We start from the raw sequence: 21559 nt of genomic DNA, 5'->3' as shown, positions 1-21559 counted from the left end.
GACATCTGTAGTTATCATACATTGGGACGGCGTGGCGAAGTTGGTAGAGTGGCTGTGCCAGCAATCGGAGTGTTGCTGGTTACTGGGGTTCAATTCCCACCTTCTACCTTCCTAGTCATGTCCGTTGTTTCCTTGGGCAAGACACTTCACCCTTTGCCTCTGATGGCTGCTGGTTAGCGCCTTGCATGGCAGCTCCCGCCATCAGTGTGTGAATGTGTGTGTGAATGGGTAAATGTGGAAATACTGTCAAAGCGCTTTGAGTACCTTGAAGGTATAAAAGCGCTATACAAGTATAACCCATTTATCATTTACTTATTTCCTATGTTTTGAACCCTTTGCGGCAATTTATCGATGTTTCTTCGTTGATGGCCATAATGCAAATCCTTTTTATTAAACACGGGCAAATACACTGAAATGGTGTGTTATCGTTTGTGCTATAGCGCCATTTTTTTGGACAAAGTCGCTCACTGCAGGTGCTGCTGAGTGAGTGCCAACAGTGTTTCCTGCTGTTTAAAGCTTTGAACTGGAAGTACATGTACCGTTCTGTCTTCTAGCCGTCCATAGCGTTTCTACATGTATGGATTCTTCATTTATGACTCTTAACGTTTGTAAGTTTTGCAATACAACTAAAACAATTCTTACTTACTAAACTGTCCCATGTGTGACGTCTGTAGGAGTGTTTCCATGCATGTTTGCATGTGCTATCGAATTGAAATCAAGCTAGCGTCGTTAGCATTAGCTAATATGCTAAAACGTTTACGAGAGTCTGTGTCCGTGTTATTAACTTACAACGGCATTCTTTTTGTATTGTTTCAGTTTCACAAATTCCTCAGTAAATTCACCAAAACGTCACCATGGAGTTATTGATTCTGTTTAGCTGATTGGAGAGCTGGCTTGCGCAGCTATGCATGACGATGACTTCTGTTTTGTTTGATCAGCCGTTTTACTGCCGTGTTACAGACACCGTTTGGAGACAATTATGGTATGTAAATAAAAATGTATAAAATGTTTCTTTGTAAATAACTCATATCTGCGGCTTATAGTCCTGTGCGGCTAATATATGGAAAATATGAATATATGTTTTAATTTAGTAGTTGCGGCTCATATACTGGTGCGCTCTATAGTCCGGAAAATACGCTATTTAAATATCTGGTTGACTTATGCTTTCAAATGAAGTTGTCCATCAAATCGTACGCTGCAAAAATGACAATTGATATTATCGATGAGCTGCCATTTTTTTTTACTGTAAATTTGAGTGTTTTTGCAGCATTTTACTGTCAATGAAAAAATAGTACCACTGTTTTTTTGTTTTTTTAACCCTAAAATTCCGGGAACTAATATGCTAGTTTTTTATCGTTTAAAACTATTGTACCGTTTTTTCATTTACAGCACTGTAAAAATAATAACCCTAGATTTAAGGAGATAAAAATGGCTGCTCATTCGCCAGAATTTTACCGTAAAAAAACAGGGATACTGTTTTTCCATTTTGTAAAAACAACCATACATTTTATAGTAAAATAAACTGAGCTGTGTAGCGGTTGATGTAAGGACATAATTCACCACACCTGTTACTTGACTTTGTCATCATCATTCACTGTACTGTTCGATTGTGCACATTACATTGTTCTTGTTTAGCATTCATATATGCAGTTAAGAGCGAGTAATTCGGTGCGGCCCTTTTAAGTGGCCGTCAGGAGATTCTCACAAAGGTGGGGGTTTGTTGTTTCCGCCATTTTTGTGTGTGTGTGATGTAAGCGTTCATTCTGGCTGGTTCTTGATGAATAAACGACGCACACGTTTTTGTGTGTCAACGATACTTCAAGTTGTCTTGCTTTCACGCTACAAGCACAACACTGGTGACCCCGACGCTTCACTGAACGGATTCAGTGAATATTATCGACCATGACGGCGAGTGCGTTTTCTCTGAAGCTGCCCGAGTTCTGGGAATCTTCCGTGACTGAATGGTTTGCCGAGGCACAGTTCGCCGTGCGTGGTATCACCGAGGACGACACTAAGTTTTATTATGTCGTGTCCTCCCTCGGGAGCGCAACGGCGACCAGAGTGGTTCGCGTCCTCACGCACCCACCGGAGAGGAACAAGTACCTTACGTTGAAGGCTCACCTCTTAAAGACATTTCAACTTTCCGACGCGGAGCGAGCTAGCCGCCTTTTTTCGTTGCAGGGGCTTGGCGATTGCAAGCCCTCTGAACTAATACCCAACATGTTAGGCCTCTTAGGTGAGCACAGACCAGGATTCCTCTTCGTGCAGCTTTTCCTGAAACTCCTGCCTTCTCAGGTGCGGGCTGCTTTAGCCAACACTGCCATTTTGGACTGCCCCGAACTAGCTGCTGAAGCTGATAAGTTCTTTTTAGCCTCCCAACCAACCTATGAGGCTGCTTTCCTTCCGGCTGAGACAGAAAGACCCATGGGAGATTCTTCCACTCTCGCTGCTGCTGCTGCTGCGCCCCCCTGGTAGCAACCGGATTCTGGACTATGTTTTTTCCACGTAAAGTTTGGGACCAAAGGCAGGCGGTGCCGTCCCCCAAGCAGTTTTCGTGGACCGCCGCCGGGAAACGCCGGGGCCGGCGCTCAGCAGTAGCCATGAGCGTCGGGAGTACTGGCAGGCTGCTCTTCATCCAGGACTCCCTCTCTGGATGACGGTTCCTGTGTGACACCGGGGCGCAGAGGAGCGTCCTGCCAGCATCAAGGTTGGACATGCTGTCTGAGTCACATGGCCCCCCAATGGAAGCGGCCAATGGCAGCCCTATCCGCACTTATGGAATACGGTACGTGGAACTGTGTTTTGGTGGACAGCGTTTCAGTTGGAACTTTGTGACTGCTAAAGTGCTCATCGGTGCAGATTTTCTCTGTGCTTTCGGCCTCCTTGTGGATGTAAAAAACAGGCGTTTGGTGGATGCGATTACGTTCTGCCCGTACAAGTGCAGTCTCAGCGCGACGGGCTCAATCAGGCTTTCCAGCATGCTACCCACGCAGACGTTTTTCTGCGCCTCCTCGCTGATATCCCCACCCTGGCGGAGCCCACGTTCTCATCATCTACCGCCAAGCATGGTGTGGAACACCACATTGCCACCGCGGGCCTCCCTGTGCACGCACGAGCCCGGCGCCTGGACCCTGCTAAGCTCTCCATCGCTAGAGCTGAATTCTTCTTCTTCTTCTGTCATGTGTCTAGATTTTCAGCTCTGTTGAGGCGAGCCAGGTCAACGTGTCATCGTCCAGGTCAATCAGACCTTGTTCGCCAACTAGTTACTATATGCTCTACTGTCTGGACTGGGTCCCCACACTCGCAGGAGGCATCTTCCGCAAGTCCCCACCTCTTCATCGCTGCTCCGTAGCGTTCGACGCCGTTCCTCAAGCAGTTGAGGGTTGTCCACTGCTTACGGGGCAGTTCCTGGCCGCAGACGTCTGTGGGGTCGTCGATGTAGTGGTGCAGCCTAGATGGTTCTGCTAACTTCCACTGTTCTCTCCATCTCGTCTTGACCCAGGTGGCCTTGGAAGTATCAGCTGATGTTGTGCTGAGCAGCTCGTGGGCTTGCATGGCATACCTTACCTTACCAGAGCTGAATTCGAGACCATGGAACGCCTCGGGATCATTCGCCGCTCAGACAGCCCGTGGAAGTCGCCCCTCCACATGGTGGAGAAGCCCGGAGGTGGTTGGCGGCCATGCGGTGATTACCGCAGACTCAACGAGGCGACTACCCCGGACCGTTATCCGGTCCCCCACATACAAGATTTTTCCGCCAACCTGGCTGGGAAAACTGTGTTTTCTAAGGTAGATCTTGTCCGGGGCTATCATCGGGTGCCGGTTCACCCCTCTGATATCCCGAAGACAGCGGTCATCACCCCATTTGGACTGTTCGAATATTTACGAATGCCTTTTGGCAATGCCGCACAGACTTTCCAGCGGTTGATGGATTCTGTTTTACGTGACTTGCCGTTTCTGTTTGTCTACTTGGACGATATCCTGGTAGCGAGCACCTCTCAGGCCGAGCATGTGACCCACCTCAGGTCCCTTTTTCAGCGCCTTAGCCAACACGGGCTCATTGTTAACCCGGCTAAGTGCCAGTTCGGGTTGTCTGTAATCGACTTCCTCTGACATCGTGTCACGGAGTGCGGGGCAGTTCCCCTCCCAGCGAAGGTTGCTGCCATCGCAAACTTCTCCAGCCCACTCACGGTTAAGGCTCTTCAGGAGTTCCTTGGCATGGTACATTTTTACCAACGTTTCATTGCCCGGGCAGCTGACCTCATGCGGCCGCTGTATGATGCTCTTAAAGGAGCTGCTCCCAAGCACATGGTGGACTGGTCTGACAGTGCTTTTGTGGGGGTCAAGTCTGCTCTCGCTAACGCTACCCTGCTGGCACACCCATTACCCGATGCTCCTATTGCAATCACCACGGACGCGTCAGACTATGCTGTAGGTACAGTGCATGAGCAGTGGGTGGGTGACACTTGGCAACCTTTGGCTTTCTTTAGCAGGCAGTTGCGCCCCTGCGAGCAGAAATATAGCACATTTGACCGTGAGCTCCTTGGCCTCTATCTGGCCTTACGCCATTTCCGTTCGTTGCTTGAAGGCCGGCCTTTCACAGCTTTTGTGGACCACAAACCCCTCACTTTCACGATGGCCAAGACGGATGAACCGTGGTCGGCTCGGCAACAGAGGCACCTCTACTACGTCTCAGAGTTCACGACGGACATCCAGCACCTTGCTGGTAAGAGCAATGTCGTTGCTGACTGCCTTTCCCGAGCTGTCGCGGGCGCTGTCCATGTGGGGCTCGATTTTGCACAAATGGCAGTTGACCAGGCCGACGACCCGGACATCCAAGCTCTGAAGGCTGCAGCCACAGGGCTGCGGTTGTCTGAGGTCCCATTTGAGGACACAGGGGTTACGCTCCTTTGTGACGTTGCTACCGGTCGACCACGGCCCCTTGTGCCCGCCATTTGGAGGCGGCGCGTGTTCGACTCCATCTATGGCCTTTCCCACCCTGGGAGGAAACCTTACCCGCGGCTGGTAGCTGCAAAATTTGTCTGGCGTGGACTGAAAAAAGACGCTCAAAAGTGCACTGCCACACGCGGGCTCCACTGGCACCGTTTACGGTACCGGAGCGCCGTTTTGACCATGTCAATGTGGACCTGGTCGGGCCTCTCCCATCCTCACGCAGCTGCACATACCTCCTCACGATGGTCGACAGGACCACCCGCTGGCCGGAGGCAGTACCTCTGCCACACAGTACCTCGCGTTCATTGGTACGTGGGTTGCCCGTTTCGGTACCCCGTCGGACAAATCATCCGACCGGTGCTCTCAGTTCACTTCTGAGCTCTGGGCCGCTGTGGCCGAGAGCTTGGGATTGAAACTCCACCACACGACGGCGTATCACCCACCGGCCAACGGTATGTGTGAGCGATTTCACAGGTCCATGAAGGCAGCGCTCAGGGCGTCCCTGAAAGACAGCGCTTGGGGTAGACAAGCTCCCTTGGGTGATGCTGGGGTTTCGGACTGCCCCCAAGGAAGACCTGCAATCTTCCTCGGCAGAGTTGGTGTATGGCCAGCCCCTGCGAGTGCCAGGTGACTTTATTCCTAGCACGATGGCACCTTGGTCCGCCAGTGAGCACCGAGCTGCTCTCCTCGATGCCGCCAAGGGTTTTGCCCCCATCCCCACTTCTCAACATGGCCTTACGCCGTCTCATGTTCCCGCTTCTTTAAGGAGAACAGCATTTGTTTTTGTCCGTCACGACGCCCACCGCGGCCCCCTTCAAGCTCCTTACGATGGGCCATTTCGCGTTCTAGAGAGCGGGGACAAACATTTTCTATTGGATGTCGGGGGTCGGTCTGAAAAAATCACGGTGGACCGGCTGAAAGTGGCCCACTTGGATCTTAGTCATCCAGTCACCACGGCCGTACCCCTGCGCCGGGGTCGTCCGCCCGCTCTACATAGGCCCCATGATAATGTTTTGCATCCTTCTAAGCAGGCATCCGGGACCTTAGACAGTGCAGATACCCTACCGGTCCCCCCTGCTGACTCCCCGGCGTTAGTACCAGTCCGGCGCACCTGGTCTGGTCGGCCCGTCCATGCCCCTGTCCATTGACCGTTTATTTTTCTTTGTGATGGCGAATTCTGGGGGGCCGTGTGTAGCGGTTGATTTAAGGACATAATTCACCACACCTGTTACTTGACTTTGTCATCATCATTCACTGTACTGTTTGATTGTGCACATTACAATGTTGTTCTTGTTTAGCATTCATAGATGCAGTTAAGAGCGAGTAATTTGGCGTGGCCCCTTTAAGTGGCCCTTCAGGAGATTCTCACAAAGGTGGGGATTTCTTGTTTCCGCCATTTTTGAGTGTGTGTGATGTAAGCGTTCATTCTGGCTGGTTCTTGGTGAATAAACGACGCACACGTTTTTGTGTGTCAACGATACTTCAAGTTGTCTTGCTTTCACGCTACAAGCACAACAGCTGTCAGTTTTTTATTTAAAAAGAACAGTAGTGGTACTGTTTGTTTCAATTTACAGTAATATGCTGTAAAAATCAACATTGTTGCGCTTGTAGCGTGAAAGCAAGACAACTTGGAAGTATCGTTTATTCCTCAAAAACGAGAATGAATGACCGCTTACGTCACATGACTCAAAAATGGCGGTAACAACAAACCCCCACCTTTTGGGAAACTCTCCTGACGGTCCCTTAAAGGGGCTGCTCCGAATTACTCGCTCTTAAAGGCCTACTGAAATGAAATTGTTTTATTTAAACGGGGATAGCAGATCCATTCTATGTGTCATACTTGATCATTTTGCGATATTGCCATATTTTTGCTGAAAGAATTTAGTAGAGAACATTGACGATAAAGTTCGCAATTTTTGGTCGCTGATAAAGCCTTGCCTGTACCGGAAGTAGCGTGACGTCACTGGTTGAAAGGCTCCTCACATTTCCCCATTGTTTACACCAGCAGCGAGAGCGATTCGGACCGAGAAAGCGACGATTACCCCATTAATTTGAGCGAGGATGAAAGATTTGTGGATGAGGAACGTGAGAGTGAAGGACTAGAGTGCAGTGCAGGATGTATATTTTTTCGCTCTGACCGTAACTTAGGTACAAGGGTTCATTGGATTCCACACTTTCTCCTTTTTCTATTGTGGATCACAGATTTGTATTTTAAACCACCTCGGATACTATATCCTCTTGAAAATGAGAGTCGAGAATGCGAAATGGACATTCACAGTGACTTTTATCTCCACGACAATACATCGGCGAAGCACTTTAGCTACGGAGCTAACGTGATAGCATCGGGCTTAACTGCAGATAGAAACAAAAGAAATAAACCCCTGACTGGAAGGATAGACAGAAAATCAACAATACTATTAAACCATGGACATGTAACTACACGGTTAATGCTTTCCAGCCTGGCGAAGCTTAACAATGCTGTTGCTAACGACGCCATTGAAGCCAACTTAGCTACAGGAACTCACAGAGCTATGCTAAAAATATTAGCTATCCACCTACGCCAGCCCTCATCTGCTCATCAACACCCGTGCTCACCTGCGTTCCAGCGATCGACGGCGCGACGAAGGACTTCACCCGATCATCAATGCGGTCGGCGGCTAGCGTCGGATAGCGCGTCTGCTATCCAACTCAAAGTCCTCCTGGTTGTGTTGCTGCAGCCGGCCGCTAATACACCGATCCCACCTACAACTTTCTTCTTTGCAGTCTTCATTGTTCATTAAACAAATAGCAAAAGATTCACCAACACAGATGTCCAGAATACTGTGGAATTTTGTGATGAAAACAGAGCTGTTTGTATTGGATACAATGTGTCCGAATACTTCCGTTTCAACCATTGACGTCACGTGCAAACGTCATCATACATAGACGTTTTCAACCGGAAGTTTCCCGGGAAATTTAAAATTGCACTTTATAAGTTAACCCGGCCGTATTGGCATGTGTAGCAATGTTAAGATTTCATCATTGATATATAAACTATCAGACTGCGTGGTCGGTAGTAGTGGGTTTCAGTAGGCCTTTAAGTGCAGACACGAACGTCAAAGAAGAACAACATTGTCATGTGCACAATCGAACGATGAGAGCAAACAGGGCTGGCGAATAACGTCCTTAAAAGCAACCGCTACAACAGACCTGGGCATTCTGCGGCCCGCGGGCCGCATCCGGCCCTTTGTGCGTCCCTGTCCGGCCCGCGTGAGGCCAATTATAAATCACAAAATAAATTTTAAAAAGTATCTATGTCGAGTGTGCAATACAACGGTGCTGCTTTTGTTTTGAAAATCGTTATTTGTATTACTTCCGTGTGGACGTATGCGTGATTGTGAGTGAATGTGAACAACTGCAATTACAAAATAAAGTTGAAAAAACATCTATGTCCTGCGCGCAATACAACTGTGCTGCTTTTATTTTGAAAAGTATTATTTATGGGCGTGTGTCTGTGTGTAACCTGCGAGTGAAGGTGCACATGCAGCGACAAGTGATGCACGGTTTACACCCGAGACGCCAAAAAGAGAAAAGTTGATGAGGAATGGCGTGTTTCCAACAACACATGAACTGCAAAGCAACGTCCCCTCTAAGGTGCGTGCCTGCGCAATTGCGCACTGCTCAAGCGTCTGCTGCGCGCAGCAAGTATATGCCGCGCACCAAATCAAATCCCATCTGAATTCTAAACAAAATAAACATATTTATTCTATGGAATTTTGCAATGCAACTTTGAGTGACAGTGACAACAAGCGGCCCTAATGGTGTTCGTCAACACCGTTCAATTGAACACCGTTCAATTATTGTAACGTCTATCGAGATGCTTCGAGGACAGGAATTATATCGATCACTTTATTGAACAAAACTGTTTATATTCGGACATAACCACACCAAAAACATGAGTAAAACACTTCTATCTCGAAAAACTAGTCATTTTCTGCCGTACAAACCAGGCCAAAACCAACTTGTCATCTGTCACCAACACGCATAGCACTAAACCACTGGTGCGTTTAAGGCCACACAAAAAGTCGGACAACTCAAACACCACACAAAGTTACACTATGACTCCTCGGTCATACATGTGCTTATTTTACTGTCATTTATTATTAATGTTAATTTATATATATTAGTCATGGAATGCTGTTACACACATTATGTTGAAGTATTACTATTATTATTATTATTATTATTATTTATCTTACGGTATATATCAAAAATAATATTGAGCAAAATTTAATTGAAATATTGTCGATGTGGCCCTCCAGCAGTGCTCGGGTAGCTCATGCGGCCCCCGGTAAAAATTAATTGCCCACCCCTGCGCTACAACATACATTTTACAGTGGAGTTCTCGCGACTGAACTGCCAGTTTATACCAGAAAATCTACAGATGTTTTTTTTTTTTTTTTTAAATTTGTTTTACAGTGTGCTTGGAAAAAATTTATAATCAAATGCTTTGGCAATTTTTTATTTCATGAGGCAAATCCTACATGTATATTGATTTATTATTCACTGTTACAAACTGGCAGCACTGTGGGAGAGGGGTTAGTGCATTTGCCTCACAATACGAAGGTCCTGGGTTCGATCCTGCGCTCGGGATCTTTCTGTGTGGAGTTTGCATGTTCTACCCGTGACTGCGTGGGTTCCCTCCGGGTACTCCGGCTTCCTCCCACCTCCAAAGACACGCACTTGGACCCTAAATTGGCCCTAGTGTGTGAATGTGAGTGTGAATGTTGTCTGTCTATCTGTGTTGGCCCTGCGATGAGGTGGCGACTTGTCCAGGGTGTACCCTGCCTTCCGCCCGAATGCAGCTGAGATAGGCTCCAGCACCCCCCCGCGACTCCTAAAAGGACAAGCGGTGGCAAATGGATGGATGGATGGATAATGTTGGCAATAATATCGTGTATCGGCAGTAATTCGTAGATCAATATATCGTCCAGCAAAATTTGTTATCGGCCCAGGCCCAATCGTCATCCCAGGAATTGGAAACAATTTCCAAAGCACAACCCCCTGAGGGCAAAGTGTCGACCAGCTCTAAAAAAAGCTAAAATAACTTGCTGTTCAACCGTTTTTTTTTTTTTTTTCACTCCCCACTCATGACCAAGCGTGCGATTATGTCAGACTGATAATAATAGAGGTCTTTGTAGTCCTCTGCTGGTCCTGCCTGTGGACCGATTATTTGACGGTGCCTTCAGGGACCGCAACAGATAAAGCAGCTGCGGCACTTTAATTGACATTAGATGTTTTGGTTTTTTTTTTTGTGTCTCCTCGCCCAAATTAGCATGTAGTGGAAAGAGTGTCAGTGACAATGGCGGGGGTTCATGCCAAAAGGCAGCGGCAACAAGAGCGAGAGAGACATCAACAAAGATCTCCTCTGTCTCCTCGCAGCCGTCCTGCTTTTAGAAGCAAACAATGCCCTCCCCTTCCCCCACAACACCAGTTGCCTTTGGCCTCTCTTTTATGGCCACTTTAAAGGCGTGAATGTGTAAATAGACATGAATGTGACTATTTGCACCATTAGCAAGTCGAGTGGGCGTGTCCCAACGCTGACACGGCCGCTTTGTCGCGGGTGTCGCCTCCAACTATTGTGGTCGGCAAAAAAACTTCCAAACCGAGACAAAAAGGCCGACAAAAATAGACGTTTCAAACGTCAACGTGGCCGCCGTGCAGTATGTATGTGTATCAGTGCGTGCTTTGTGCCTTCCCGCCGCAGCTGCATGGCCGCCCGCTCCCGGTTGAAAAACAGGCCCATAAAAGCTATTGTGCTCACCCGATTGATCTTTCACAGGGCCTGGCCGGGCCAGACGGGCAGACACCGGCAAGGAAAAAGGTCCTCGCTCGCAACAAGCAGACCAGTGTCTGGAGCAGGGGAGGCTGGGCCGCAGGTGGCGAGGAGGGACGTCGGTCCTCGTCGCATGCCAGCACCGACTTTTCCTTCACACGACTCGGCATCCCGGCAACGGTTCTGTGAATGACCAGCCGGACCCGGAGGAGAAACTACGTATGGACGAATGTCAGTGTTTCGCGTACCTTCATTTACTTGCCGTGGCCAACCACCAATATAACAGATTTTTTTCCCCAACTAGAGATGTCCGATAATGGCTTTTTTGCCGATATTCCGATATTGTCCAACTCTTAATTGCCGATTCCGATATCAACCGATACCGATATATACAGTCATGGAATTAACACATTATTATGCCTAATTTAGTTGTGATGCCCCGCTGGATGCATTAAACAATGTAACAAGGTTTTGCAAAATAAATCAAGTCAAGTTATGGAAAAAAATGCCAACATGGCACTGCCATATTTATTATTGAAGTCACAAAGTGCATTATTTTTTTTAACATGCCTCAAAACAGCCGCTTGGAATTTGGGACGTGCGCTCCCTGAGAGAGCATGAGGAGGTTGAGGTGGGGAGGTAGCGGGGGTTGTATATTGTAGCGTCCCGGAAGAGTTAGTGCTGCAAGGGGTTCTGGGTATTAGTTCTGTTGTGTTTATGTTGTGTTACGGTGCGGATGTTCTCCCGAAATGTTTGTCATTCTTGTTTGGTGTGGGTTCACAGTGTGGCGCATATTTGTAACAGTGATAAAGTTGTTTATACGGCCACCCTCAGTGTGACCTGTATGACTGTTGACCAAGTATGCCTTGCATTCACTTGTGTGTGTGAAAAGCCGTAGATATTATGTGACGGGGCCGGCACGCAAAAAAAATATATATATAATTGTACTTCTCCCTACGTCCGTACACAGTGGCGTTTTAAAGGCCTACTGAAATGTATTTTTTTTATTTAAACGGGGATAGCAGATCTATTCTATGTGTCATACTTGATCATTTCGCGATATTGCCATATTTTTGCTGAAAGGATTTAGTATAGAACAACGACGATAAAGATTGCAACTTTTGGTATCTGATAAAAAAAAGGCTTGCCCCTACCGGAAGTAGCGTGACGTAGTCAGTTGAACATATACGCAAAGTTCCCTATTGTTTACAATGATGGCCGCATGAAGTGAGAGAGATTCGGACCGAGAAAGCGACAATTTCCCCATTAATTTGAGCGAGGATGAAAGATTTGTGGATGAGTAAAGTGCAAGTGAAGGACTAGTGGGGAGTTGAAGCTATTCAGATAGGGAAGATGCTGTGAGAGCCGGGGGTGACCTGATATTCAGCTGGGAATGACTACAACAGTAAATAAACACAAGACATATATATACTCTATTAGCCACAACACAACCAGGCTTATATTTAACATGCCACAAATTAATCCTGCATAAAAACACCTGCGTGTTTGTTATGCTAGCTCCTAGCTCCTCTGCTAGCTCCTAGCTCCATAGAACACGCCAATACAATTCAAACACCTGATCAACACACACAATCACTCAGCCCAAAAGACCGTTCACCTAACCCAAGGTTCATAAAGCTTATATATTTTTAAAAAGTTACGTACGTGACGCGCACGTACGGTACGGTACGTGTTATGCTAGCTCCTAGCTCTTCTGCTAGCTCCTAGCTCCATAGAACACGCCAATACAATTCAAACACCTGATCAACACACACAATCACTCAGCCCAAAAGACCGTTCACCTAACCCAAGGTTCATAAAGCTTATATATTTTTAAAAAGTTACGTACACACGCAAAAAAAAGTTGCGCACATACGGTCAAGCGATCAAATGTTTAGAAGCCAAAGCTGCATACTCACAGTAGCACGTCTGCGTCTTTGTCATCCAAATCAAAGTAATCCTGGTAAGAGTCTGTGTTGTCCCAGTTCTCTACAGGCGTCTGTGTATCGAAGTCAAAAGTCCTCCTGGTTAGAGTCTCTGTTATCTGAGTTCTTCCATCTTGACTGCATCTTTCGGGAATGTAAACAAAGAAGCGCCGGCTGTGTACTGTTGTGGCTGACTACGTTCGAAAAATACGTCCATTTCGCACCGACAACTTTCTTCTTTGCTTGTTCAGCTTCCTTCTCCATAATGCAATGAACATGATTGAAACAGATTCACGAACACAGATGTCCAGAATACTGTGGAATTATGAAATGAAAACAGAGCTTTTTCGTATTGGCTTCAATGTGGAAGGCATACCCGTGTTCCCCGGTCTACGTCACGCGCATACGTCATCCTCAGAGGCGTTTCGAACCGGAAGTTTAGCGGCAAATTTAAAATGTCACTTTATAAGTTAACCCGGCCGTATTGGCATGTGTTATAATGTTAAGATTTCATCATTGATATATAAACTATCAGACTGCGTGGTCGGTAGTAGTGGGTTTCAGTAGGCCTTTAAAAAGTTATACATTTTACTTTACTTTACTTGAAACCGATACCGATAATTTTGAAACTGATAATTTCCGATATTACATTTTAAAGCATTTATCGGCCGATAATATTGGCAGTCCGATATTATCGGACATCTCTATCCCCAACATATTAGCCGCACCGGACTATAAGCCGCAGATATACACATTGTAAAGTGAGTTATTTACACAGTAATATTCTGCAAATGTTAATTTACATACCTTAATTGTTTCGAAACAGTGTCTGTAACACGGCAGTAAAACGGTAATCAAACAAAACAGAAGTCATTGTCATGGACTGTGCAAGCCAAAAGGCTAAAACTTCATAACTCCACGGTGACGCTACGGTTCATTTACTGAGGAATTTGTGAAACTGAAACAATACAAAAAGAATGCCTTTATAAGTTAATAATACTAACACAGACACTCGTAAACGTGTTAGCATATTAGCTAATGCTAACGACGCAAGCTTCATTACGTACAAATGTGCATGAAAACGCATTGTACGCGGACAGTAAGTATGTTTTAGTTATATTGTAAAACGTACAAACTTGGAGTGATGAATGAAGAATCCGGCACTTTTACGTCCAGTTGAAAGCACTTACTTGGAAGGACACTGCAGCACCTGCAGTGAGCAAACTCGTCCAAAAGATTGCACCATAGCACAAACAATAATACACTAAGTAAAACAATATAAAAACAATTACATAAAAAATAGTAATTAATGAAAATGTTAGTGGACCAGCAGCACACACAATCATGTGTGCTTTAAGGACTGTATCCCTTGCAGACTATATTATTCTATATTGTAGGAACCAGAAGTTTTTAAAAACTGAAAGAGACAGCCCCTTTTGTGTAAATGAGTGTGGATGAGTGTGGATGGGGGAGGGAGGTGCACTAATGGTAAGTGTATCTTGTGTTTTTTATGTTGATTAAAATAAAAAATAAAAAAAAACAACCAATAATATACATTTTTTGGTGTATTTGCTAGCTTGTTTTTTTTTTCAACGGTTTGCTTTATGGCCGTCAGCGAAGAAAAATACATGAATTAGCCGCACAGTTTTATAAGCCACAGAGTTTAAAGCATAGAAAAAGTAGCAGCTTACAGTGCGGAATTTACAGTATTTGGCCCTCGCTCATAAACACGTTATAATGTATGTGGTCTGCCGGAGAATAAGACCTGTATCAAAATATTTACATTTATTATATTTTCTCCTGCATCTTATTTTTCATAGGTCATAAAAAATGTCAATAATTATCGATATCGACAGATGTAATAATAACATTTAAATAATGAATGCAGAGCAAAAATTCCTTTCCATAGTTGATTAAGAATAACAGGGCAAATTCATGTTACACAGCCGTTATTTCCTAACACTAAACCTGCAGAAAATAGTTCTTCTCAGGTTTCTCTATGTTTACATTTTCACACTTTGCACTATTTTCTTACACTTTATGAAGCATTTCTTACATATTCCTTATTTTTGCACCTTCATTTTAATAGCCTATCGTTAAGTCTTCAGTGTGATTTTACTATTTTGTTTACATTGAGTGTTTTCCATGCTTGTGTTGACATTTCCTTTCTGCCTTGATAGCTGAGCTCAGAGTTGTAGTCAGAAGAAGGTTACATTTGAAATAAATTGTTTTTCTTTTGCTTCTTATTTTCCATATGCCATTAAAAAATATCAATAATTATCGATATCGACTGACACTTGATACAGTTGTCAGCCGTATCGCCCACCCCTAAGTTATTTTCTGAGCCGTAACCCTCCAAAAAATTGATGTTTTTAAAGGATTTCTACGGTTTGTCATTTTGATAAAGTCTGTTATTTTATGAATGGAGGTTTTTTTGTCCCCAAGTGTCATCAGCTGCCGTGAATTGGTTAAAAATGTGTATATTTTTTATAAATCCTTAGTAGTTTAAAGGCGTCACAACACAGCAGGAGTACATAGACGAGAAGTGAGTCATCAGAGTTATGTGGAACTGTGTATGTTTAATTACACTCTCATTATTAAGGCGCCCGAGGGCCCAACAAGGCGATGCCACGCACAACAATGCAGCTCCAGTTCACCAGCGTTTTGACCTTTTCCAGGAAGTGCTGTTTACAAGGCTGAATGTCTTTTGTTTGCGGTTATTTTCAGGTGCGGATTGTTTGTCTCCTGGCTGCACCTCGGCCGCCTCCCTGTCGGCTCATGCGTTGGCAGCATGACTCGGAGAAGGACGTGAGGGAACCTGCACGGGGGCTGACGGTGTTATTTCGGGTGACCCTGGAGGAGAAACTGGAAACGGTGTGTGTTTGTGTGTGTGTGTGTGTGTGCGCGTGTGTGTGTGTGTACACGTGCACATTATTGCATCGCATAGACTGCCGGGCAGGCCATTGCTAATGTACCAGCGGCACAATTCAATATATTACACATTATGCAGTTGGAATTCGGCTGTTTGTAGTTTTAAATTTAACCAGCAGGTGGTGTTTTCTGCCAAAGCATTCATTGATGCCTTTCGAGAAATTCTCATACCAATTGGTTTCGAGTAATTCAACGACTCAGGAGGTTTAAGCCAACCATCACTGGTAAATTTGTCCAAGACTTTTGTTATTAATCAAACATTGAATATTGTCACAGCCTTCTATACTGTAAGAGCCATTTTGGATAGCCATCAAAATCATTCACAACTCAACATGAAGATTTATGGTTTGCGTCTAGCAAATCCTCGTTTCACTTAATTGCTTTAGACATTTTGATTATCTAGGACAGGGGTCGGCAACCCAAAACGTTGAAAGAGCCATACTGGACCAAAAATACAAAAAACTAATCTGTCTGGAGCCGCAAAAAAATTAAATATTAGTCTCATATATAGGGATGATGTTTGATAAGAAATTATCAAGTTCGAGCCTACTATCGATTCTTCTTATCGAACCGATTCCTTATCGATTCTCTTATCGAGTCCAGATAGGTTGTTGTATATGGAAAAAAACAGACAATATTTGGTTTAACAAAAGCTCACTTTTATTATATTAAAAAAAAAAAAATCAAATAAATAAATAAATATTGACTGTTACTCCCCTAAAAAAAAAAAAAAAAAAAATATTGACTGTTGTTACCCAAAGTATATTAAGTGGGATTTTTCAGAAAAACAAATATATACAGTAACACAAAAACAACCTGTCTCTGTGATCACTATAGGTGTATAAATAATAATATAGTGTTAAATAAAATCAGTCCCGTGGGCACAAAACTTAAAATAATACAGCTCTCCAAAAAGTGCACTTCTGCTGCTATTTGACATAACTGTTTGTTATGATGCTTTGACATTTTTGCACTTTATTTCTTTATTGAAAGAAAATTCTATGAAGAGAAAAGTTGTTTGCAAATGTGGTTACAATGCTAAAAAATGAAAAGTTAAAGCTAAAAAAAGAAATACACTTTATTGAGTTAACATTATTTCTTTATAGGGGGAAAGATGTGATGTTATGAGCTAGTCTAGGGAATACAACAACTACACTACCCAGCAGGCAACGGGAGTGACAAGCATGCGCGGTAGCCCCGAAAAGTGTTGTTGCATGTTGCCACGCCGGCAGCTAAGAATGAGGTTATGAGCACGCTGTGAAAGTAAACGTTAAGAACTCAGCCAACACGCCTCGTCTGCATTATTTATAGTTAGACAACACATATACAGTGTGATTTTGTTTTGTTTACAAGGAAAGAAAAACAAAAGTTAAAAAAGGGAGATGTCATATATGTTGTATATACAGGTAAAAGCCAGTAAATTAGAATATTTTGAAAAACTTGATTTATTTCAGTAATTGCATTCAAAAGGTGTAACTTGTACATTATATTTATTCATTGCACACAGACTGATGCATTCAAATGTTTATTTCATTTAATATTGATGATTTGAAGTGGCAACAAATGAAAATCCAAAATTCCGTGTGTCACAAAATTAGAATATTACTTAAGGCTAATACAAAAAAGGGATTTTTAGAAATGTTGGCCAACTGAAAAGTATGAAAATGAAAAATATGAGCATGTACAATACTCAATACTTGGTTGGAGCTCCTTTTGCCTCAATTACTGCGTTAATGCGGCGTGGCATGGAGTCCATGAGTTTCTGGCACTGCTCAGGTGTTATGAGAGCCCAGGTTGCTCTGATAGTGGCCTTCAACTCTTCTGCGTTTTTGGGTCTGGTATTCTGCATCTTCCTTTTCACAATACCCCACAGATTTTCTATGGGGCTAAGGTCAGGGGAGTTGGCGGGCCAATTTAGAACAGAAATACCATAGTCCGTAAACCAGGCACGGGTAGATTTTGCGCTGTGTGCAGGCGCCAAGTCCTGTTGGAACTTGAAATCTCCATCTCCATAGAGCAGGTCAGCAGCAGGAAGCATGAAGTGCTCTAAAACTTGCTGGTAGACGGCTGCGTTGACCCTGGAAAAAAGAGCTGGACTGCTGCTGAGTGGTCCAAAGTCATGTTTTCTGACGAAAGCAAATTTTGCATTTCCTTTGGAAATCGAGGTCCCAGAGTCTGGAGGAAGACAGGAGAGGCACAGGATCCACGTTGCCTGAAGTCTAGTGTAAAGTTTCCACCATCAGTGATGGTTTGGGGTGCCATGTCATCTGCTGGTGTCGGTCCACTCTGTTTCCTGAGATCCAGGGTCAACGCAGCCGTCTACCAGCAAGTTTTAGAGCACTTCATGCTTCCTGCTGCTGACCTGCTCTATGGAGATGGAGATTTCAAGTTCCAACAGGACTTGGCGCCTGCACACAGCGCAAAATCTACCCGTGCCTGGTTTACGGACCATGGTATTTCTGTTCTAAATTGGCCCGCCAACTCCCCTGACCTTAGCCCCATAGAAAATCTGTGGGGTATTGTGAAAAGGAAGATGCAGAATGCCAGACCCAAAAACGCAGAAGAGTTGAAGGCCACTATCAGAGCAACCTGGGCTCTCATAACACCTGAGCAGTGCCAGAAACTCATCGACTCCATGCCACGCCGCATTAACGCAGTAATTGAGGCAAAAGGAGCTCCAACCAAGTATTGAGTATTGTACATGCTCATATTTTTCATTTTCATACTTTTCAGTTGGCCAACATTTCTAAAAATCCCTTTTTTGTATTAGCCTTAAGTAATATTCTAATTTTGTGACACACGGAATTTTGGATTTTCATTTGTTGCCACTTCAAATCATCAAAATTAAATGAAATAAACATTTGAATGCATCAGTCTGTGTGCAATGAATAAATATAATGTACAAGTTACACCTTTTGAATGCAATTACTGAAATAAATCAAGTTTTTCAAAATATTCTAATTTACTGGCTTTTACCTGTATATGCATGTGCTGCGGTTGCTTTAAGAACGTTGCGACAGCTGCCGTAAAGGAGGTGCGTTGCTAGCCTGGTTGCTATGTTTCCGGTTGGTCGTAAAAGTGTTCGTCATGTGTTTGTACCCTGCTCAAATCTCTCAGTAAAGTTATTCATTGGATTATACCTTTTTGTTTTGAACTTTATTACACCTTGGAGCGCTTTTTCCGGTCCATTGTTTTTCCTGCTTTCCCTATCTGCGCCTAATGACTGAGCTACATGACGTCATTTCTTGTGATGTCTCACGGGGCATTTCTGGTCTGGACGGGATTCGTTCTGAGGGATTTGAATAAAGAACCAACTCTTTTTCTTTACTATAGTGGTCTCGATAACGGGTACCGGTTCTCAAAAAGGGATTCGAGTCCGAGGACTCGGTTCTTTTCTTATCGAACAACCGGGAAAATCGGTTTCGAGTATCATCCCTACTCATATATACAGTATTAGTCGTATATAAGTCTTATAATGCAGAAAACACATGACGTAAATGTCTATATTACCTATAATAGCCGACTATCAAAATGACTTTAAAAGTTTTATGTAAGTGTTATAATGAAGACAACACATGATGTCAAAATGTCAGTCATTTTGATAGTACACACTTTACTATCAAAATGACTATGTGTCGCAGGCTGAAGCAAATCTTCGTTGACAGAAATGTTCAAATTTAATATTTATTCTACACATTTTTACAACATTAGAAACCATTAGTAAATCAGAGGCTACTCAGAAGGTGAGATAACTCCTGAAAATAACTGGCTTTTAATGGCCAAAGGTATAGATGTGTGTGTCCAAGTTAAAGGAAACTGCAGGATGTCTTCTTCTAATGGATTTATTACAATCTTTGGCAAGCTAGGTAATGTTTGCTGTGGTCTGGAACAGCATGGCACACGAACAACTATCTGAAATGCAGCCAATATTACATACAGATAATGTGTCATGAGACATGCAAAACTAAATTATATACAAAGAGGATAAAAGTAAAGGATATTAAATGAGTTCAAATATATCTACAAATGAGGCATAATGATGCAATATGTGCATACAGCTAGCCTAAATAGCATGTTAGCATTGACTAGCTTGCAGTCATGCACTGACCAAATATGTCTGATTAGCACTCCAACAAGTCAATAACATCAACAAAGCTCACCTTTGTGCATTCACGCACAGCATACAACTTTCGGTGGACAAAATGAGACAAAGGAGTGGAAGATTTTACATGTAAACAAACTGTTGCGTCACAGTCCACACTATGGTGACTTCAAGAACCGCCGAAATTAGTAGGACAAAACGATGTCCACCAAAAACTCTCATCCGTGAAGCATACACACAACGATATTAAACAGTGGGCTTCCTAACAATTGGGAAGGTTTGTGTCATGTTTGTCCTCAAAAAACAACAACATAATTTTTCCCCATCTTTTTCCATTTTCAATACTTTTTAAAAAATGCTCCAGGGAGCCACTAGGGTGGCACTAAAGAGCCGCGGGTTGCTGACCCTCGATCTAGGCGACTGACCCAGACACTTAGCTTTTCCACACACCAGCCTAACTCACGGTTTCAACATTTGGTTCTTCTTAAATGTGTATTAGACAAACTTTAATGAGCCACAAGGGAAATTGTTACACATAGTAGCTCAGTTACAATGATGGAAAGTGTAAGGATGGAAAGGACAATGCAGGTATAAATAGACTAAATATAGCGATATAAAATATAACATATATACGTAATATTTACATAATATATGTACAGTATATTATATATACTGATATATTATATTATGTCTATATCATATATACAATATATAACAATTACCATGTACAATATTACAGTAGTGGGCAGCACGGTGGAAGAGGGGTTAGTGCGTCTGCCTCACAATACGAAGGTCCTGAGTAATCGTGAGTTCAATCCCGGCCTCGGGATCTTCCTGTGTGGAGTTTGCATGTTCTACCCGTGACTGCGTGGGTTCCCTCCGGGTACTCCGGCTTCCTCCCACCTCCAAAGACACGCACCTGGGCCCTAAATTGGCCCTAGTGTGTGAATGTGAGTGTGAATGTTGTCTGTCTATCTGTGTTGGCCCTGCGATGAGGTGGCGACTTGTCCAGGGTGTACCCCGCCTTCCGCCCGAATGCAGCTGAGATAGGCTCCAGCACCCCCCCGCGACCCCTAAAAGGACAAGCGGTAGAAAATGGATGGATGGATGGATAATGTTGGCAATAATATCGTGTATCGGCAGTAATTCGTAGATCAATATATCGTCCAGCAAAATTTGTTATCGGCCCAGGCCCAATCGTCATCCCAGGAATTGGAAACAATTTCCAAAGCACAACCCCCTGAGGGCAAAGTGTCGACCAGCTCTAAAAAAAGCTAAAATAACTTGCTGTTCAACCGTTTTTTTGTTTTTTTTTCACTCCCCACTCATGACCAAGCGTGCGATTATGTCAGACTGATAATAATAGAGGTCTTTGTAGTCCTCTGCTGGTCCTGCCTGTGGACCGATTATTTGACGGTGCCTTCAGGGACCGCAACAGATAAAGCAGCTTCGGCACTTTAATTGACATTAGATGTGAGTGGGAATGTTGTCTGTCTATCTGTGTTGGCCCTGCGATGACGTGGCGACTTGTCCAGGGTGTACCCCGCCTTCCGCCCGATTGTATCTGAGATAGGCTCCAGCGCCCCCCTCGACCCCGAAGGGAATAAGCGGTAGAAAATGGATGGATGGATGGAATATTACAGTATATATGACAGCTGCAGCATAAAATAGAGAGTAAATCCAGCAGAGAATAGAAAATCGACATTAAAAACAAAGAGAAGTATTAAATTCCTTTGTACTTTCTACAACCATTGGAAAAATAAGGGTTCCTGTTGATGATAGTTACCAAACCATCAATGGTATGATGCAATCCCTGCTCATGTCAATATACCA

General features: G+C 44.1%; 1 protein-coding gene across 4 annotated transcripts in view; it reads left to right on the top strand.

Moving 5' to 3' along the window:
* etv4 (ETS variant transcription factor 4) overlaps nucleotides 1–21559 on the top strand; it is a 167842-nt gene that overhangs the window by 26928 nt on the left and 119355 nt on the right. For 3 of the 4 annotated variants that reach the window (XM_062056921.1, XM_062056923.1, XM_062056922.1), the window contains one exon: nucleotides 15421–15567. In XM_062056921.1, coding sequence (XP_061912905.1) covers nucleotides 15421–15567 — 147 coding nt within the window. Of the gene's footprint in view, nucleotides 1–10774; nucleotides 11000–15420; nucleotides 15568–21559 lie in introns of all 4 variants that reach the window. The other variant, XM_062056920.1, reaches the window with a different exon arrangement.

The sequence above is a fragment of the Entelurus aequoreus genome, linkage group LG08, assembly GCF_033978785.1.
Source record: "Entelurus aequoreus isolate RoL-2023_Sb linkage group LG08, RoL_Eaeq_v1.1, whole genome shotgun sequence".
NCBI classification, from domain to species: Eukaryota; Metazoa; Chordata; class Actinopteri; order Syngnathiformes; family Syngnathidae; genus Entelurus; species Entelurus aequoreus.
Note: the sequence above shows the minus strand (reverse complement) of the source record. Positions and strands in the feature narration are given on the sequence as shown.